Source organism: Liolophura sinensis, chromosome 6, assembly GCF_032854445.1.
Source record: "Liolophura sinensis isolate JHLJ2023 chromosome 6, CUHK_Ljap_v2, whole genome shotgun sequence".
Classification (NCBI taxonomy): Eukaryota; Metazoa; Mollusca; class Polyplacophora; order Chitonida; family Chitonidae; genus Liolophura; species Liolophura sinensis.
Window position 1 is genome coordinate 49,307,677 of NC_088300.1, and position 18,642 is coordinate 49,326,318.

General features: G+C 37.3%; 2 protein-coding genes across 2 annotated transcripts in view; one reads left to right on the forward strand and one right to left on the reverse strand.

Moving 5' to 3' along the window:
- Positions 1-1,250: 1,250 nt before the first annotated feature.
- Positions 1,251-9,422, reverse strand: LOC135466833 (SAP30-binding protein-like). The gene is made up of 10 exons (XM_064744552.1): positions 9,126-9,422; positions 7,922-8,025; positions 7,562-7,604; positions 7,271-7,362; positions 6,659-6,750; positions 6,111-6,171; positions 5,785-5,836; positions 4,924-4,982; positions 4,082-4,127; positions 1,251-3,297 (listed from the first exon to the last, which is right to left on the reverse strand). Exons 1-10 carry the CDS (start codon positions 9,379-9,381, stop codon positions 3,155-3,157), a joined length of 948 nt encoding a protein of 315 aa, XP_064600622.1. The 5' UTR covers positions 9,382-9,422; the 3' UTR covers positions 1,251-3,154.
- A 119-nt stretch (positions 9,423-9,541) lies between these two features.
- The window catches only part of LOC135467282 (kinesin-like protein KIF27), a 38,967-nt gene continuing 29,866 nt past the window's right edge, over positions 9,542-18,642 (forward strand). Inside the window, exons 1-5 of the mRNA XM_064745049.1 lie at positions 9,542-9,661; positions 11,266-11,343; positions 15,612-15,749; positions 16,544-16,630; positions 18,278-18,385. Of these exons, the coding sequence (XP_064601119.1) occupies positions 11,293-11,343; positions 15,612-15,749; positions 16,544-16,630; positions 18,278-18,385 (384 nt within the window). The 5' untranslated portion in view covers positions 9,542-9,661; positions 11,266-11,292. The remainder of the gene's footprint in view (positions 9,662-11,265; positions 11,344-15,611; positions 15,750-16,543; positions 16,631-18,277; positions 18,386-18,642) is intronic.

Here is an 18,642-nt window from a genome sequence, read left to right on the forward strand (position 1 = left end):
CATTGCCGATGTTTAATGATCACGGAGCAATCTTTAACGCCCGGGGTCACAAAGCGATCTTAAACTTAAGTAAAAATTTCAGTCATTAAAATTGGTATGTTCCTCTCATATTTGTTTTATTCCCCCAGCTGTGCCCGGTTCCTCCCACCATAATGCTGGCCGCTGTCGTATAAGTTGCTGTCCAAGATACAATTCCAAGCTGTCCAAGACAAACATTCTGACTGTCCAAGACACAAGCAACCTCCCAAGAAAGAATGATGAATATATTCAATGATGTAAATGTCTTGCACAACACAAGATGATCATAAATTTAATAACTATGTCAGCTTGGAAATAATCATTCAATGTTCTTCTTACATGTATAAACAGATTTTTAGACAATGCTGATGGGCAGACTTCAGCTGTGTAATATGGTGAGAAGTCAAGAAAGGGAGAGCTTAAACATTCTGTTGTGCATGTAAAAAGCTTACAAATTTAGACAATACTATCTCGAAAAGTGATTCATTTGGGAAACCTTGAAGTTAACAAACAGCAACCACTTTAGATTCATTTCAGTAACAAACTACTTGAAGCACTACCAAATGGTGACAAATAAAAGTAATCAATACTGGCCAATAAAAAGAAACAATAAACAGACTATATCCCATCCCCTTCTCCTACCCCACCTGATCCCAAAACAAATTTGGCCACTTCTGCAGTTTTTAAAAGCAATATCTATCTCATAATATATATTTATCTTTTTCCACAGAGAATTGATTGTATAAATTATGTTTCATCTTTCATCACAAAAAGTGCTGTCAAAACATGAAACATGCATCACAGTGTCAACCAGGAAGCTACTGTATATAGAAAACTATCAACACTCAGGGGCCAGTTGTTCAGAAATGTATTAAAAGTTAAATCAGTCATATCTTGCCTTCAAGCAAAGTTATACACAGAACTTTAGTCCAGACTAAGTTAATACAGGGCTTTAGATCTAATACACCTCTGACGTGTCTGAACAAGTGGGTCCCGGGCCAGGTTATTCAAAACTGTGCTAACAGGTAATACCAGATTTAACTTTAAGCCAAGCCTTCAATTTTTCACTTAGCCCCTAAGTAATTGTCTAACAGTACAATAATATCTGATTCGCTGGTTGCTGGGTTTCTCTAAAATCTTGCATATAAATCTGATTTTATGCCAGCCATAGTGCATATGTATCTCATAATGGAGAAATGGCAAATCTCCTTCCTGCCTGTAACAAAAAACCCAAAAAACAAAAACCTTACAAGGTAAAACAAACACTACCATACAAAAAACTCCCATTTAAATTTAACAGCGCAATTCCATTTGAAGAAAAGTTCACAAAAAGGTAATTAATTTTTCATCCTTTGGAAATTTAGAAACAAGAATCAACCTACACAAAATAGCACTTAGGCAACAATGAAACTTTATCAAGACCCTGTGCTGCTGAAGAACATCAATGATGAAGAAAGGATAAATGTACATGTTTAGTGCACTTACTGTATATCTGGACAAGTAAGTTTAAGCAACCAATGACAATACATGTAATTATGTTTTGTGATGTATGTACTTTGAGTGAGTCACACCTGAGATAAATACCATCACCCTGACAACAAGTATTTCAGGCATACAGGCACTGGTATTCAAATCAGTTCAGTCTGGTGCTCTCAGAATGCAATGGTATTTTGTGTTTACTATGGTCTCTACACCAAACTGAATTCTTAGCACATGGTCATATCAACTATATGTACTGTCATTATATACTAAAAAGTACAATATAATAAAATGCAGCATGAGCAGTGGTTGCCATAGAAGAAAAAATAAAAATTTAAATTGTCTTTGACTGGGATTTCAGAAGTCTCGTCAACATTATTTTAGTACCTTAGGTAGATCCCATTGGTGATTTATATTCATCTATTCAGGAGAGAATACTGCGATAAACTGTATGTGCACAAGTAGGTCATCTTGATGGGGATTTTCCTATCTGTTACATTGACATGGCATACAGGCTGCTCTCAAGAACATTTAACTAATACGAAGGCAGCCAGCATTTTGGTGGGCAGAGCCTGGTGGAAACCATTGACCATCTGCAGGTTGCTGACAGACGTTCTCTCGTACAACCTGAATGGAAGCAAGCATGAGCTGTACTGGAACTGTACTGTATAGCAATCTCATGGGTGAAAGGCTCCTGGGTCCTTCTGCTGCGCTAGCACACTAAGTACAAGGCCACAGAGGCCCCAGATGAATTAAGTATGTACTTAATTGTACAATGTATGTATCTCTACTGCTGTTCAAGCCTGTCTTACTGGCTTGCCATGCCATAGACACCAGACATGACATCACATCCAGACACAGCATACTGACAGATAGCCTGACGTGATACAAAACATGTATTACCATGGCAACACATATGTACAAGTCTTTCAAATAATGATACACATTACTAAACTATATTTACAGAGGTTCATTATCATGTAAAAATAAACGTGTAGGGGAGTTTAACTGGTGTTCTGTTATTCCAGTGTTATGTTCCACAAAGGCCAGAGTGGCTAATGTTCTGTTATTACTGGGTTCTGTTCCACAAAAGCCAAAATGGCTAATGTTCTGTTATTCCTGGGCTCTGTTCCACAAATGCCAGGTCCTAAAGATCTGTTATTCCTGAGTTCTGTTGCACAAAAGCCATAGTGACTAATGTTCTGTGATTCCTAGGTTCTGTCCAACAAAAACCAGAGTGGCTAATGTTCTGTTATTCCTGGGATCTGTTCCACAAAGGCCAGAGTGGCTAATGTTCTGTTATTTCTGGGTTCTGTTGTACAAACCCATTTTAGTGTTATGATAAAAAAAAAAAAAAAATACAACCACCAAACTGTAGGTACACATTCTGATTTGGCTTAGACTAGATACAATGTTTCTAAAATGGCAGATCAGGGACTTGTGGAATGTTACAGAAGATGTATTCCAGGTAATTAATGGTTGTCGTCTTGCCACCTCAAGATCTGGTGACTCACATTTGTTATAACAACAAGACCCTAAATTCTCATTGCACATTGGAACGAATGTTATGAAAGTTGATTCAGATCTTTGGATCTTTCTGTGGCATCATTTTTGTTAAAGATGGGTATATTACAATGATCTGTGATGTCATGGCGCTTCATTTTGATTTCTTCACCATGAAGCTTCCCACGGCTGAAATGATAGTAGTTTTGGACGAGGTGGTTGAGGTGACTGTGGTTATACTAGCAGCAGTTCGCTGAGATGGCAGAGCATCCCACTTGCTCTTTCTCTTCTTGTCATCTGAAATGTGGAAACAGGAACTGACATGAAACCAAGCTGTGTTTTAGGAAATTGCTCCACTTGCAGAAGTCAGGTACACTTCAAGGTTAAAAGGTCAAACCTTATTTGAGGTTGGCTTTTGATTTATTGTATATTTCTTTGTTGTTTAACACCATAATCTAGAAATTTTCACTTGTACAGATGGGGAAAAGGAACAACATTTGGCAGATTTTCTCAAGGGAGATGTATGCACCAAATTAAATGAGGCAAAGTCTTTGACAAAACTAAAACTGCACAAACTCTCCTATGAATGTAGTTGACTGGTTATTGTCACCAAGGCTGCAATGAAAGTGAAGTGGTTTGCTTCTGAGGAACACAATTTCTCAATTAGCACTATGAGTAATTTTCAGTGTGAAATTTTTCCGCATTTTTATAACACATTTAATGAAACATCAATGTCTAGATACAACACTAGGCCTGGCCATCATTTACATACTCTTTGTTGAGCATATGTCAGCCATATCAGAAAAAAATAAATCCATGTCATTCATACTTCTTCTTAAATATAAGATAATGTTATGGATTTCTCTACTAAACATAATATTCTAATAATTATATCCAATTATATACAAGTTTGGAAACAAATCATTTACACAACTTCCCCTCAAAAAAGCAGTCTGGTCTGTATCCCTTCTTAATTCCTTTTAATACCCAAGGCAGTGGGTGGGTTGAGGGCAGGTGAAGTGCGAAACTACCAAGATTTTTTGATGAGGAAACAGTAAAATAGTCTATTGGACACCGTTACCTAATATGGAATCTGAAGACTTTTTGGTTCCAGTAACAAATTCGACCTGAAAAGAAGCAAAAAAGCAATTTTTGTAGGAAATTGCTATAAGGCTAAGTTTTACTGGAATAACTGTCAAAAGTTTAATGACTTTTTCATTTCAGCATACATTCACCATACTTCTCTTGAAATATAACAATTTACGGTATATCTATTAATTCCTTCAGTAGTTTTGTCTTCCGCTGGTATTTTAGTTTGCAAACCTGATGAAAATTAGCTAATGACTGACTAGACTGGGACTGGATTTCGACCAAGTGGACAGCAGTAAAAATTGCCTTGCACCACTGATCCAGCAATTTTAACATTTATTTGTTTCTCATTTAACATTATACTCAGGAATTTTTCACTTACATGATGGTGGTCAATTTTGTGGGTAGATAGGATGGAAGAAACCACTGCCTCGGGAAAACTATCTACCTTTGGCAAATTACTGATGGATCTTCATACAATTTTACATGATAATATTTATTTATTTATGTGATGGGTGTTTTACGCCATATACTCAAGAATATTTCACTTATGCGATGGCGGCCAGCATTATGGTCATAGAGCCTGGATGAAACCCACAACCATCCGCAGGTTGCTGAGAGACCTTCCCCCGTAAGGCCTCTCTGAACTGGACTTGAACTCACAGCATTGGTGAGAGCTCCCGGGTCATTGCGTCGCTCTGTTGTGCTACCCCCCCCCCCCCCCCCCCCCTCCTCCTCCGGCCATGGAGGCCTCTATATGACAATAACCAGCAGCTTTAATTATAACCACTGACTGCAGCATGGCTGATGTGGTTGTGTACTAGATACATGTACCTTAGTCCGTTCTTTCCTCTCTTTCTCCCTCTTCTCCATCTCAGCTTTTTGTACTTTATCTGCAAATAGAATGTTTGAAAAATTACATGCATACATGATAACCACAATGTATCCCGTCTGCATGTTTATTATGTCTGTGTTATCTTTTTACATTTTACTGCAGAGAGAAAGGTGTTAAATAGATATTAATGGTCATAACCACCCTAACATACCCTAAATGACCATAAATTTCATCCATGACAAACTTGCCCATATTTCCTGATTCTGGGAATTCTATTGATTTTAGAAAGGTGTTTTGAGGTTTGCTTGGAACATGGGATGATATTCTACTGGAAAAGTTTCAGCACCAAAAATAATGTTTTGTGACATTTATTTGCCTCTAAAAATGCACTTCTGTGAACGAAATTTTAGCTCACTTAGAGTACTTTCCTCCAGAAATGCAGCACAGTTCCCACTCTTCAGGACATGTTTTGCGGTCCTTGCTCTTGCTCTTTATCTCTTTTATGCACAATTCAGTATAAAATCATAGACATAAAAAAGGGCGCCATCAAGTAGCTTTTACACACATGCTTAAGCAAAATTCAATATTTTTGGTCAATTTCTCCAGATTGAAGATGACTTTCATATACCTTCAAAGACATCATTGAAATCTTGAAACAATATTCAAGGAAGAAAATCCTCTTAAGACTTCAGGAATCCTCACAAACTTGTATATAACACAAACCACAACTTTTGTTCCAAACTGTTTAGGAATTCAACTGGTAAATACATGTATGTCATCCTAACCCAACGTCAACTGTATAAATCAAGAGACACCAGTTTGTGGGAATAGTTTTCAATGGCAAACAACTGCAGGCTTACCTAAAGCATCATAATACGATTGCTTGTTCCAGATATGTGGGTCATAGATTTCCTGCAAAATAGATCAATTGTGAATAATAATAACCAGGATTTCAAAACAACAGGATAAATCATTTGAACAAGTGGATACTTAATAAATTTAGATCCTTTATATATTAAATTGCACAGCAGGCTGAGACAGGGACCAAGATGCACTTACAACTCCAAAAAGGCTAGCTCAGCTTTTCAACTCTTCTTACACTACATCAAAATTTACATACATGCACAACATATCAAAGAACAATTGGTATTGATGACTGAACACTTAAAACCATTTTCGTTCTTACTGGTGGGTAATTTGTTCCTTTTTCATCTATGTCGCAGAAATCAATTAACTTTTCGTAGATACTGAAAAACAAAAATAGCAGTTACTGTGCAAAATTCCTATACCTTTTTGTATATCAGGTAATGATAAAATTTATTTACTTCCGTATTAAAAAAAAAAACCATAGTCCCTAGAACAAAATAATAATCTTAACATGGAAGCTCTTGCATTACCATAAAACGCTGTGTACAGGAGTTAGTAATAACCTTTCAGCTGAAAAAGTTTGAGGAGTTTAAATGCATAAACATAAAAACCACTCAAAAGAATAGTCCAGAATTTATGACAAAGGTAATAAGACCCCTGATTACTTATTTAGAAAAATTGTTTCATCAAATATTTTTTCTATCTACAAAAATGCTTCTTATCAGGTTCTTGGAAACTACAAATGACATAAATCTTCACCAATGCAAAGTTTGGGACAATGATTACTGGGGAAAAATATGATGCAAAAGTCATTACTTTTTTTTACCACTTTTTAAAACTTTGAAAATCTGAATGTAATCATTTTACCTTGGATTTCTCACTTCCTTTTTCCTCTGAATAGCTCTGCTCAAACTTAGCCCTTCCCTTCTCATCCTCTCATGCAACTTTGCTATCTTTGTCTGAAAAGAAGAAAGTGTTAATGGGTTTTTAGATTGTTTCCTTGGTGTGACTTGCATGTGAATGCCAATTTATATGTCGTGCTACCTCACTAGAATGTGACACAGAATACACCAGACATGATATCTCACTGGAATGCCAAACTGAAAACACCAGACATGACACCACACCCAGGCCCATTCATAGCACACTGCAGGCCTTTGTCTTTGCCAATTTCACATCACCTCACTCGGGACTGAAGATGGGATTACTGCTCAATCTTAACACACTCTAGATGAGCCCATTCTTTCCAAATAACACACCACCTACTGTGTTGAAGTGAATATTTCACTCAGATAATGGCAATTAAAAAACATGTGTACCTTCAACTGCACATGTAAAAAGGCACCTGGAAAGCAGGTGCTTGACTCACATGCAGCCTCATCCTTTGATGACTTAGAACTCGAGCGATCTGAACACCCTTGAACACAGTATGGTCAACAGGATCCATGACAACAGATTGATTTTGCAAGAGAAACTAACCTGAAGATGAGTGGCACATCTACCTGGAGGCTCTGGTGGAATTTGTATTTCATCATCTGATGAGCGATTTAACACACTTCTTGATAAAGATGCTGGAACAGGAAAACAAACAATAACATACAGGCACGTAAGACATGAGTTGTTGTGATATAGTCAGTTCCAAAATACATATGGTTAAAATTCCCTATAATGAGAAAAAGGTCTGAAATCAGTTTTTAGACTGTATAAGGTAGATGACAATAATACTATGATTTTGGGAAGAAACAAACAAGACTGGGGTGAGTAACTCACATGAATCCAGATCCATGGTGCTGTTATAATCGACCAATCCTATCTGAAAGAACACGTACAGGTAAATTGTATTGTACTGTATTAGGTCTACCTCAACAGCAGCGAAAAATTTACATGTAAGATGATTAATGCAGTTCATAATTTATAATGAATGGTATATTTGAAAAAAAAATTATCTTAAATATGTTACACAATATAGCAGATCATCTGCTGATAAGTAATTTGTCTTTTTCTTTTCGCATTCATGGCAATATATGGCTGATGTCCTACACCTTTTTAATAGTCTTTGGGACATTAATTTGTCATTATCTCAATCCCACTAGACATGTCCAAGTATGTAAACCCTGATACATTTGATACCTTTGCTATAACTTCCACTCTGTCTTCCATATCACTACCACCATCTGCATCCAGATCAGCATCATCGTCTAAGTCTTCTCCAGTATAAGATACCAACTTCATAGCTGTTGAAAAAATAACCAAAACACACACCATTACTTATGAAATTTCAACAGTACTATGAACTAAAGAAAAGAACACCAGTGCTACACCTGGTATCTTATGGGCCTGGAAACATGGAGATGAAACAATATATTCATTATTAACTGTGAGATGGCTTGGGATGATTTTTTTTCTTTGTATTTTCTCTTAAGTTTTCAAACGACTGACTTCCTAATTGGGGTTGATGATTTGACTATGACTGTTCTTAAAATTTCCTCTAGGACTATATTACTCATTTTTTGGACCAAAATCGGCTTTAATTCTGCTCAAATTGCACAATTTTGAACAAGCAGGCGTGTTTGCCTTCTCAAGGCCTTGCAGAATATTCTCCATGATGGAGACTCTTCATCATGTTGACAGATGTTCAAGTCTGATATATAAACATTGTTTGCTATGCAGAATACAAGAGAAATCCATATAGGGTTAGAGATGGCAAACACGTCTGTTTGAAGTTTTGCTGGTCATGGACGAGGAATATGAGCGCAACAGGAGCCCACTATGGTCCGACAAAAGTGTAATCCCCTCTTCCAGGATTTTGAGAATGCAGCTCTTTTACATGACAAGCCTTAGGTGCAAACTCCTGGTGAACCCAGGAGAGTTACGAGAAACTTGATTGAATGTGCTGTAGGATATTTTGCTCTATATCTGTGCAGAAGAGTTGTTTTTTTTTTCAGTCTGGTACCTTGTTTAAAATGAAAACTTTTGTAGTCGCTGCCCTCAGTGAAATAACTTTTCCAAAAAATGAAGATAAGTGAAAATGTGAGCTTATTGATAGGATTTCTATTTTCCCATAAGTGTTTGAACACAATGCAGTTGTAGATGGAGGCATTGTGTTTCTATAGTTAACGATGGGTTTCCATCATTTATTTGATTGGTATTTAACGCCGTACTCAGGAATATTTTAGTTATACAACATATAAAATGTCCCAATGATGAATGTCAAAATTTTAAACAGTACAAAGAGCCATCAAAAATACGTGTAGACTACGTTTGTTTTTTTTTATTCAAGCAACTGGTTTAGTTGGAATATATCACCAAATTTTTTGGTTTGACGAAAAATAACCTTTTCGTTTTCTGGACTCAGATGAACTTTCTTGATCAGTCCCGAATTTCAGACTTGATACAGAGTTGTTGTCGTCCTCCTGTAGAAATGATGGCACGGCGGACGTAGGTCTGGATCTGTTGACGTCCGGATCAGCTTCGTCGTCTGAGATTTTATCAACCTCTTGTTCACCTTTTTCTTCGTCGTCCGATTTGTCTGATTCCGTGTACATGGCCGCTAAAGACGCCATGGCTGTGGAACTATCTGTTTTATCCATTATACGTTAAACACCGTAAAGGAAATATTCCTTGCCCTGTGACCGACGATGACAACAACAACGAAAATGCGTTATTTTCCTCATTCACTGAAGAGTTCCAGGGGTGCACTTGCATAGGGGGCGCCTTTTCAGACAAACAAGCGCGCCATCTGGCGAAAAGCTTGTTTGTCACAGTATGGCTGCTACTGGAAAGCCGAATTGTTTACATCGATACGTACATGTACTTGTCCTGCAACTTTTTCAGAGTTAACAGCTGGACATACGTGAAGCGCTTTCACAGGTAGCTACATAAATGTGCACCAAACATATTTTATGTATGTTTGTGTGTCATCTAATGTTTTTTTCCCACTGACAGCAAGTTGCAGTAAGTGAACCAGGCAACTCGGGGAACGCATGCGATTCGAGAAATCTTGTGAGTGCCGACAGTGTGGTCACTAAATCAAATGTTACTTTGGAAAACAGGGGGTGTGTACGAACATACATGATGACACACAATCAGTTATATCCATAGACAAACGTGATTTTTTGCAAGTGTCAAAATTCGCAATGTAGCCTATCCTGTCATTCTCACCATAGTTACTAGTTCAGTTAACCCTGAAAGACTCCAACACCTTTTCTTATACCCTCAAGCGTCGTTGGAATCACGATGCTAACAGTGTTAATTTCGTACTCAACGAAGGTGCACGCCGATTGTGTTTGTTATTGAACAAGTTTTGTGCAGATATAAGACACCAACTTCAAGACCAGATTTCCACACCAACTGCACTGCCACCATACGTCGATTTTAGAATAGATTTATTACAGCCCCGAAGGCTTCCACGGTATGAGCTTCCCGGTGAATAAGCCATCTTCCTACTGCTCCAGTATGAGACAAGACACGCCCGTAGTTGCTCAACATTGGATAAGACATCGGCTGTGAAGTTTTAATATTGGGTTAAGTGTAGTTCATGGGCCAGCGATCCCCATGTATCAGTCAGTATATAAGGCATTCTTAGTTTTCAGGCTACAGCTGTCTGAACTGCTACTGAAGCAGAGTTGCAGACAGGTGTCCATGATCAGAATGATGAATGAGATCAAATGATGAATTGCATTCACATATGTACTGGGTAGAATCAATGCTCCCTCAGTATGAGAAAAACAAATTCATTACAGTGAGTTTGCATGATATGACACATATATCAGTGCCATGCAGGATGGAATATCAGGGGATACCATTGTCATGATTGTCATTCCATGTGAAATTGCTGTCGGTCATTTTCCACAAGTAGGAGTAAAGTAATAAAAGAGGAGATACATGTGGTAATACCTTTGATATCACTGTCATTAGCATGGCGTTGATTGAAAAGGGATATCCATATTGTTCTCATATGCTAAGTGAGCATTCGTCAGAAAACCAAATTTGTGTTTGAATATCTCTGTCTAGCCAGCCATTTTGAAGTGCTTTAGGCATGAGATAATTAACTAAACGTACTTTGTTATGGATGGTTGTGGGTTTCCCACGGGCTATGCCCGGTTTCCTCCCGCCATAATGCTGGCTGCGGTCATATAAGTAAAATATTCTTGAGTACTACGTGAAAACACCTGTCAAAATAAATAAATAAAATAAACAAAATGGTTGGTTACTCTGAATAGGGGCTGGTTACTTTGTACCATTGAGAGAAGTTAGATGGAGCTAGGTTTGGGCTGTTTTGTCAATTTTTAACAAAATGATGGCTGTTTTTGTTTTTGTAACATTATTCTGACTGCTCAAGTCGAAATGGGACATGTTTTGGTTTCATATTATTTCCAGAATGCTTGTTTAATTAGTCTAGAATTTACCACCAATGTAACCCACATGAACATGTGTATGATGTCCTCATTTTGTGTTTTATGCTCTGTTTCCAGAATGTGACAAAAAGTGTATTGGTCATCATGACGGTAGACCCTAGGATGCAAGAGGTTAATGTCAGGGTGGCTGTACGGGTAAGTTTGTAGATGTATGTTTAGGAGGCGTTTTATATTTCAAACTTACTGTTACTGTTTTTATGCTTTCATACTCTTTCGGTAGACAGACTGGCAAGAGTGTGGAATATAAGCATTCACCTAGCAGGAAAACAAACCCATTCAGATGTCAGATTTAACTTTATTTGACCACTTTCCACATGAACAAGTTGAACTAGTGAAAAATGTGACATGCCCATGGGCAACCATGACAAATAAAACCACATGCCCATAAGAAAAATTTTACATGCCTGGGGCATTTTGATGTGTTTGTTTCCACCTTTACCATTGTATTATGGGAGACTCGAGGACGCGCTACACAGAAGCTCCAAATGACAGAAGAACGCATTGTTTTCTATTGTGACCTTGCATTGCGTGTGTACTTCACACTCTTTTATGAGCAATCATACAGCAATAATTGTGATGTAATGAAGGAAAGAACAAATGAGTTCACAACTTCAGACTGTCTTGATACAGGCGGAAAGAGAGCTTTACGAGTTCATCTGCCTCTCCAGTTTGTTTTTAATTTTATTTAACTTTTGGACCTTGATATGCTTAAAAGTCCTATATGTATTGTTTTTCATGTGACCTTAAAAAAATAAAAACCCCAAAATTGCCACCCACTTGACATTACATTAAACTGGTGATTGGAAACAAGGGATTTTTTATGTGTTATTAAAAGTCTCATAAACAACATGTACATGTCCACTCATAAATGCTCTAGCTGAACCTTGTGAGAGTTTTTTGTGAGTTTTGTTACTGATGAGAAACGTCACCTTTTAATTGTAAGTTTCGGTCTTGTCTGATTGACATCAAATGTTGTGAAGTTCAACATAAAAAGTAGGTAATTCAGTGGTCACTTTTACGTAATGTTGCTGTGTAGATTAACAGCTTTGTGAATTCCCAGGTGTTGTGTAGGTTACTTTTTAATAGTTTGTCACATGTTCATAGTAGGCAAGATTGTGTTGTTTCTTTTTGTAGTTCACTGAGTTTTTGGGAAGAACTTGTGGATTAACACAACTAACGTGCATTTCATTCCAGGCTGTTTATTCCTTAGGTGATCGTGTGGAGTGTGTCACATATTATGAAAATATATTTTATTTATTTATTTATTTGATTGGTGTTTAATGTTTAAGGCGTACTCAAGAATATTTCACTTAGACGACGGTGGCCATCATTATGGTGGGTGGAAACTGGGCACAGCCCGGGGGAAACCCACAGCCATCCACAGGTTGATGACAGACCTTCCCACGTACTGTAAATATGTTTGTTGAGATGTAATACAGAGAAGTAAATTTGTTTGTAGCCCTGGTATACATGTACATGTATATCCATCCATTGTGGCCACAAATGAGATCCCATTTGGACAGATGAGTCTGAGGCCAATAGTTTACATGTACTTATTACAAGAGCATAGAAATTAAAAAGAGCAACCGTTGTCATCCTATAAAGCTCATGATGTCTGGGCGGAATATTTTTCCCAGATGATTGTAAGGACCCCTGGTATGTCTTCTGTCAGACATCACTTTTTGTAACTCATGATATTTGACATATGAAATCTCAGGTTCAAACCCAGTTGCCTGTAGTTCAGCCACAGCTTTATGTCAGGAAGTATGCCTAAAGCTGGTAACCTGGTAAGGTGCTGTGTTTTCCCCCAAGCTCTGCCCACTTTCCTCCACATATGAACCTAACCAGCATCATACCAAAAAAAGATATGGTATATCAGCTGTAGTTTCATGGAGTGTTGCATGGACTAAGCATTCTGTAGTTTTGAACTGTAGTATGGAAGGGTGGTTCATAATTGTAGTGTTGTCGAGAAATCATGGGAAGTTGTGTGTGATTTACTGTTTATCATAAGCAATTTTATGTGATTTTTTCACCAGGTTCGTGAAACTCACATGAAGTGTAAATGTCATACACAGTAAGTCACACATAACTTCACATGATTTTTCACAGCGTTGAAGGACTTACTGCCCTTGTGTACTGAAATCATATAATGTACTTTAAGTGAAATGTTTTGAGTATGGAGGAAGAAAAAATCAAACAAATAAGTTAAAAAGAAATCAATGAAGATTTCATCGTTAGGTGAGCTCATTTAACAGTGTTGGCAGAAAGTATGCAATATTCACTAGCACATGGTGCACAAAAGCTAACTGTAATCTCACCATTATGTGGAGGAAATAAACATGTTTGAACAGCTGTACAAGGACAAGTTGATTGACATTGTCATAAATTATTATTTATCCTGTTGAAAGATGTGCTCCCATGTGTGATTATAAGCTTGCCATTATCAATCTGCCTAAGGTAAATAATACGAGGTTCCTGCGTGTTGAATCCTGTGAGCTCACAGTCTTGTTTACCAGTGGTCAGGGTGGACAAAAGCTATTTTACCCATAGGGTACCAGTGTTAGGTGTTTTCTGGGTCAGTGGGTAGAATGTCAGTAGCAGGGGGACAACCAGGCTAGTCAACCTGATTGATTTGATTCAGTGCTGTACTATAGGTGTGAACTAGCCTTGTATCAGGTGATGGCTCCCTCATGGTAGCCATGGCGATCTGTAAATGGCAATCTTCTAACACAGGTGTAATTTGTAACATTTTGATGCATTTTAACTGCCAAGTTGTACACATGTGGCGCCTTGACCTGATAAACATTGAGCCATGAGTTCAGTTACATGTAATTCATTACATTGTGTTATGTCATCTTTACATGTGTATGTTATTAAGATACTGCAGTTTGCAAAATCTTTTAAAACCAGAGTTTGTATTCAGTGATCAGAAGTAAAAAATGTCTGATATTAGAAAAGAGATGCACCAGCGCTCTAGATTAAATTTGCAGCTGCCTACAAATCTGTGTTACTGGATTGGTCAAACAAATCACAGAATTTCATAAAAAACAACTATTTCTGTAAAGTTTCTGACACAGACATATGTGCTGACAAAAACCTGACCTCCTGGTGGAGGTAATAGCCATTGGCAGAGTGTCTATCCATCTACAGGTACAGTGCATTAGATATCTAACCAACACTGAAAAATAAGTGTTAAGTTGTGGACACATTTGTGCATGCATGTTGTTCGCTACAAGGTACATGTACCGTAATTTCTCAAGCTTTTTTCACAGTGATGAGCTTCATTGTTAAAGAGTTACTTTTAGTAACAGTAACAGTAAATAGTTATTTTACTATTTCACATGATGTTTTGGAAACACATGATTCATCTTAACCAGGTGTAGTACTACTCCCGATATCTATGATATCAGAACGATTATTTACAGTTGATAGACCATGAAGGTGAGTTGCTTTACTCTTACATGCATATGCATAAAAACTGTAGTTCATGAAGGAATGCATGAGTATCACAAAAGAGAACTTTGTTAATTGTTGTAGTTGTAAGGCTGCTTTTCTAGTGTTGACACCATTTAGGTGTATCATTGGTCCAAAGTCATGTTCACAGGTGTATCATTGGTCCAAAGCCTTATTCACAGGTGTATCATTGGTCCAAAGTCATGTTCACAGGTGTATCATTGGTCCAAATCCTTGTCCACAGGTGTATCATTGGTCCAAAGTCATGTTCACAGGTGTATCATTGGTCTAATGTCTTGTTCACAGGTGTATCATTGGTCCAAAGTCTTGTTCACAGGTGTATCATTGGTCCAGAGTCATGTTCACAGGTGTATCATTGGTCCAAAGTCTTGTTCACAGGTGTATCATTGGTCCAGAGTCTTGTTCACAGGTGTATCATTAGTCCAAAGCCTTGTTTACAGGTGTATCATTGATCCAAAGTCATGTTCACAGGTGTATCATTGGTCCAAAGTCATGTTCACAGGTGTATCATTGGTCCAAAACCTTGTTCACAGGTGTATCATTGGTCCAAAGTCATCTTCACAGGTGTATCATTGGTCCAAAGTCTTGTTTACAGGTGTATCATTGGTCCAAAGTCTTGTTCACAGGTGTATCATTGATCCAAAGGCTTGTTCACAGGTGTATTATTGGTCCAAAGCCCTGTTCACAAGGCATTTTTAGGCGATAAAATTTATGTGAGGTCACATTACGCCAAACTAGATATGTGTTTTTTTCTTATTTTGATTGGTCTACATTTTGAAAGTATTCTGTATCTACGAGATCAAGGATAGTGTCACAGCAGCTCTGTTTGGACACTGCAAGGATTGATTTGCATGATTCGATAGTTTTTATTTAGCAATAACGATATAATTTAAATCCATCAAAGGTGTTTTTTTTCCTTCTGTGGTCAGGTACGGCCAATACTACCCAAGGAGAAGGTGACAGGTGCTTCAAGCTGTGTGCGGGTGATTCAAGAGAATAACCAGGTGGTAGTAGGCAGTGACCGAGCCTTCACCTTCAACAATGTCCTCTTGCCAGACTGCACACAGGTTTGTTATCCTCAGCTCTGCTTTGGCTCTCTGTAAGCTTGTATAGAGTATGCAGTTTTTGAGTTAAGTCATTACGACAACAAAGTGACATCCCATTGCAAGATGACGTGGCGGTGATTGTGTTTAGATCAAAGTACTGGCAGAAAATTGGCAATATTGGGAACCCAGTCCTCTCCATGATGGTAATTCAGAAGAAGTTTAATCCTTTTTAATTAGTTTTCTATATTCTATATACCACCCCATCCTAAAATTGTCAGATTGGCCATACCGTTCGGCAAAGCGACGACTTCATGTCACAAAGGGACGTCACGCTGTCATGTCGTAACATTGTATCTCGAAACTTGTGTAATGTAAATTGTAGGTGGGATGGTGAAAGGTTGAGGGTTTTGTTCATTGGTTAACTCAGCGAATTCTAGAAGATCCTTTTCCTTATTTGGAAAGCAGAATCCAGTCAGACCTAAGTCTATACATCCAGGAGCATGCCATTGAATGTACAAATGCTACACTTCAGTTTAAGCAAATTGATACTAAGTACAGGATTTCCGAAAATGTTACAACTCTGGAAACAGAGCATAAAGAGTGATATTGTGTTGACAGGCAGGGAGTTGTGTTACACTTCAGTTCTAACTTATCTAACACGTCTGCTGTAACCAACATCACTGCTAATCTGTGTTTTTTTTTGTCTAAAGATTGTCTCTGATTATGGTATCCATTGTTTAATTTTTATATTTTTATGTATCCACAAGCCTTATTAAATACAATACAATAGTTTTTTTCTTCTTTATGCATTTCAGGAAGATGTTTACCAAACCTGTGTTGAACCTCTTGTGAAAAGCATTTTTGATGGGTACAATTCAACAGTTTTTGCCTATGGACAGACGGTATGTGTATTGAAAGCTACTTTTGTAGAGAGGAACATACACAATATTCTGATTACATTAACAAATTTTCATAAACAGTAAATTTGAAATTTTTCTTCCACATGTATATTTTACACAGTTTATTGGGTCTGAATCGGATGTCTCAAAAGACACAGTCTGTGACCCCTGTGTGATACATTTTAAACTTGCCAAAAATTTAACACATGAAAACAAATGTTTTCAGCAAATTTCAACAATATGCAGAAATATGTACATCAAAAGTTTCAGGGAAAAGATTTTTTCTGCTTCACATTGATCTACGTATTCCTGTGGGCTCTTCCCGGTTTCCTCCCACCATAATGCTGGCCGCCATCGTATAAGTGAAATATTCTTGAGTATGGCGTTAAACAGTAATGTAATATATGAATTGATCTGCATATAGTAAATTATAAACTCAGTGGCTTATTTCAACGAAAAATTTTCATTTTTGATTGAGAGTGCCTTTCTGGTTTGTTGTTAATAAGCAAAATGAAACTTTTAGCGGCAATGCAACCTAGATTTATACTTCTGATTCTGGGATTTACAAAATTGTACTGAGATTACTTTTGGGAATTTTAGCATTTTAAAGTATATGATAATGGACTATGATTTAGTTAAAGAATTCAAAACCAGTCCTCTGAATTGTGTTCTTTAGCTTAAGTGCAAGTGATAAATTTAGACCCCAAAATTGCTCCGACAAATGAATGAAAATGAATGATTTGAAAATGAATGCGCCTGTTTCAAGACCAGACATGGAACCATACCATGCTAGTTTTTAATAGTCTCAAATTATTTGTCATTACATGTAACTGACATGTTATGTACTGATGAAGAGTTTCTAAGTCTGTAAGCCCAACCCCACTGAGCCTCTTGACCAATCTGTGAGTCAAAACAGGTAAAATGCGATAGGTGATTCATGATTGTAGAAATTAGGACTTGCAGTGTGGTGAACACGTTAGGGGTTTGGAGCTGCTAGTTTGATAGTTTCCTAGACCCTCCCCGTTTTCCTGGTGTCTGAATTTCAAATTATACCTGCAAGTAATCTTTAAAGCCTGCTCTACCAATGACTTCAGAGCTCTGTCACAGTAAAGCTGCCACCATCATATAAGTGAAATATCCATGACTGCAGTGTAAAACACCAATCGAATAAATAAATAAATACAAAATGACTTAGGAAACAAAATAATGAAAAAGAAGAGGAGCCAAAATTTAATGATTTAAAATATTTTTTTTATAAAAATAAAACCTTTATCCTTCCCCACGAAGCAAGTGATAATTAACTGATGGATTCATTAATAATAACCAAATGTGTTCTCATTCAAGTTTGGTGGGCAAATTTGTTAGCATCGGTAAGTATCAAGTTCTTGTCATGCAGTTGGTTAATTGCCTATTTTATGGATTTTGTTTCTTGAACTGGTGAAATATGTTATTGTCTATAACGTATTTATAACAGATGAGATTTCTGTTCTGGGAAGGTCTGCCAGCTTCTCGCAGATAGTTTTGGGTTTCCCCTGAACTCTGTCTGTTTTCCTCTCACTGTGATGCTGGCCGCTTTCATATAAATTAGATGTTCTTGAGCACAGTGTGAAACACCAATCAAGTAAACAAATAAACTGATTTCTTCTCAAGGGTTCTGGCAAAACTTATACAATTGGTGGAGCTAATATTACCTCCATAACTGAAGAGGAGTATGGCATCATTCCTAGAGCAGTTAAACAGATGTATGACATCATGGCGGTAAGTAACTGTGAAATAACTGTGAATGTGGTATGGTCTAAACATTTTACATTGCAAGAATGAGCCAACTTAATTTTGCATTTTATGTAATACTGTAAATTGCTGTTTTTTGGAATACCACTTTTTTGTGATATTATATATGTATATTTGTTCTAGGTGTACAGATTTGACTTACTGCAAAGCAACTGTGGTGCAAAATCATGGACAATAATGTGTCTTTGTCTTAAAGACAGTGACTCTAGAACTGTGCACAGCCC

Coding starts and splice junctions, on each gene's coding strand:
- LOC135466833 (XM_064744552.1), bottom strand. CDS start 9,381: ATGGATAAAACAGATAGTTCCACAGCCATGGCGTCTTTAGCGGCCATG. Junction 7,605..7,921: donor GAGTGGAAGTTATAGCAAAG/GTATCAAATGTA, acceptor GTGTTCTTTCAG/ATAGGATTGGTCGATTATAA. Junction 6,172..6,658: donor AAGGAAGTGAGAAATCCAAG/GTAAAATGATTA, acceptor TTTGTTTTTCAG/TATCTACGAAAAGTTAATTG.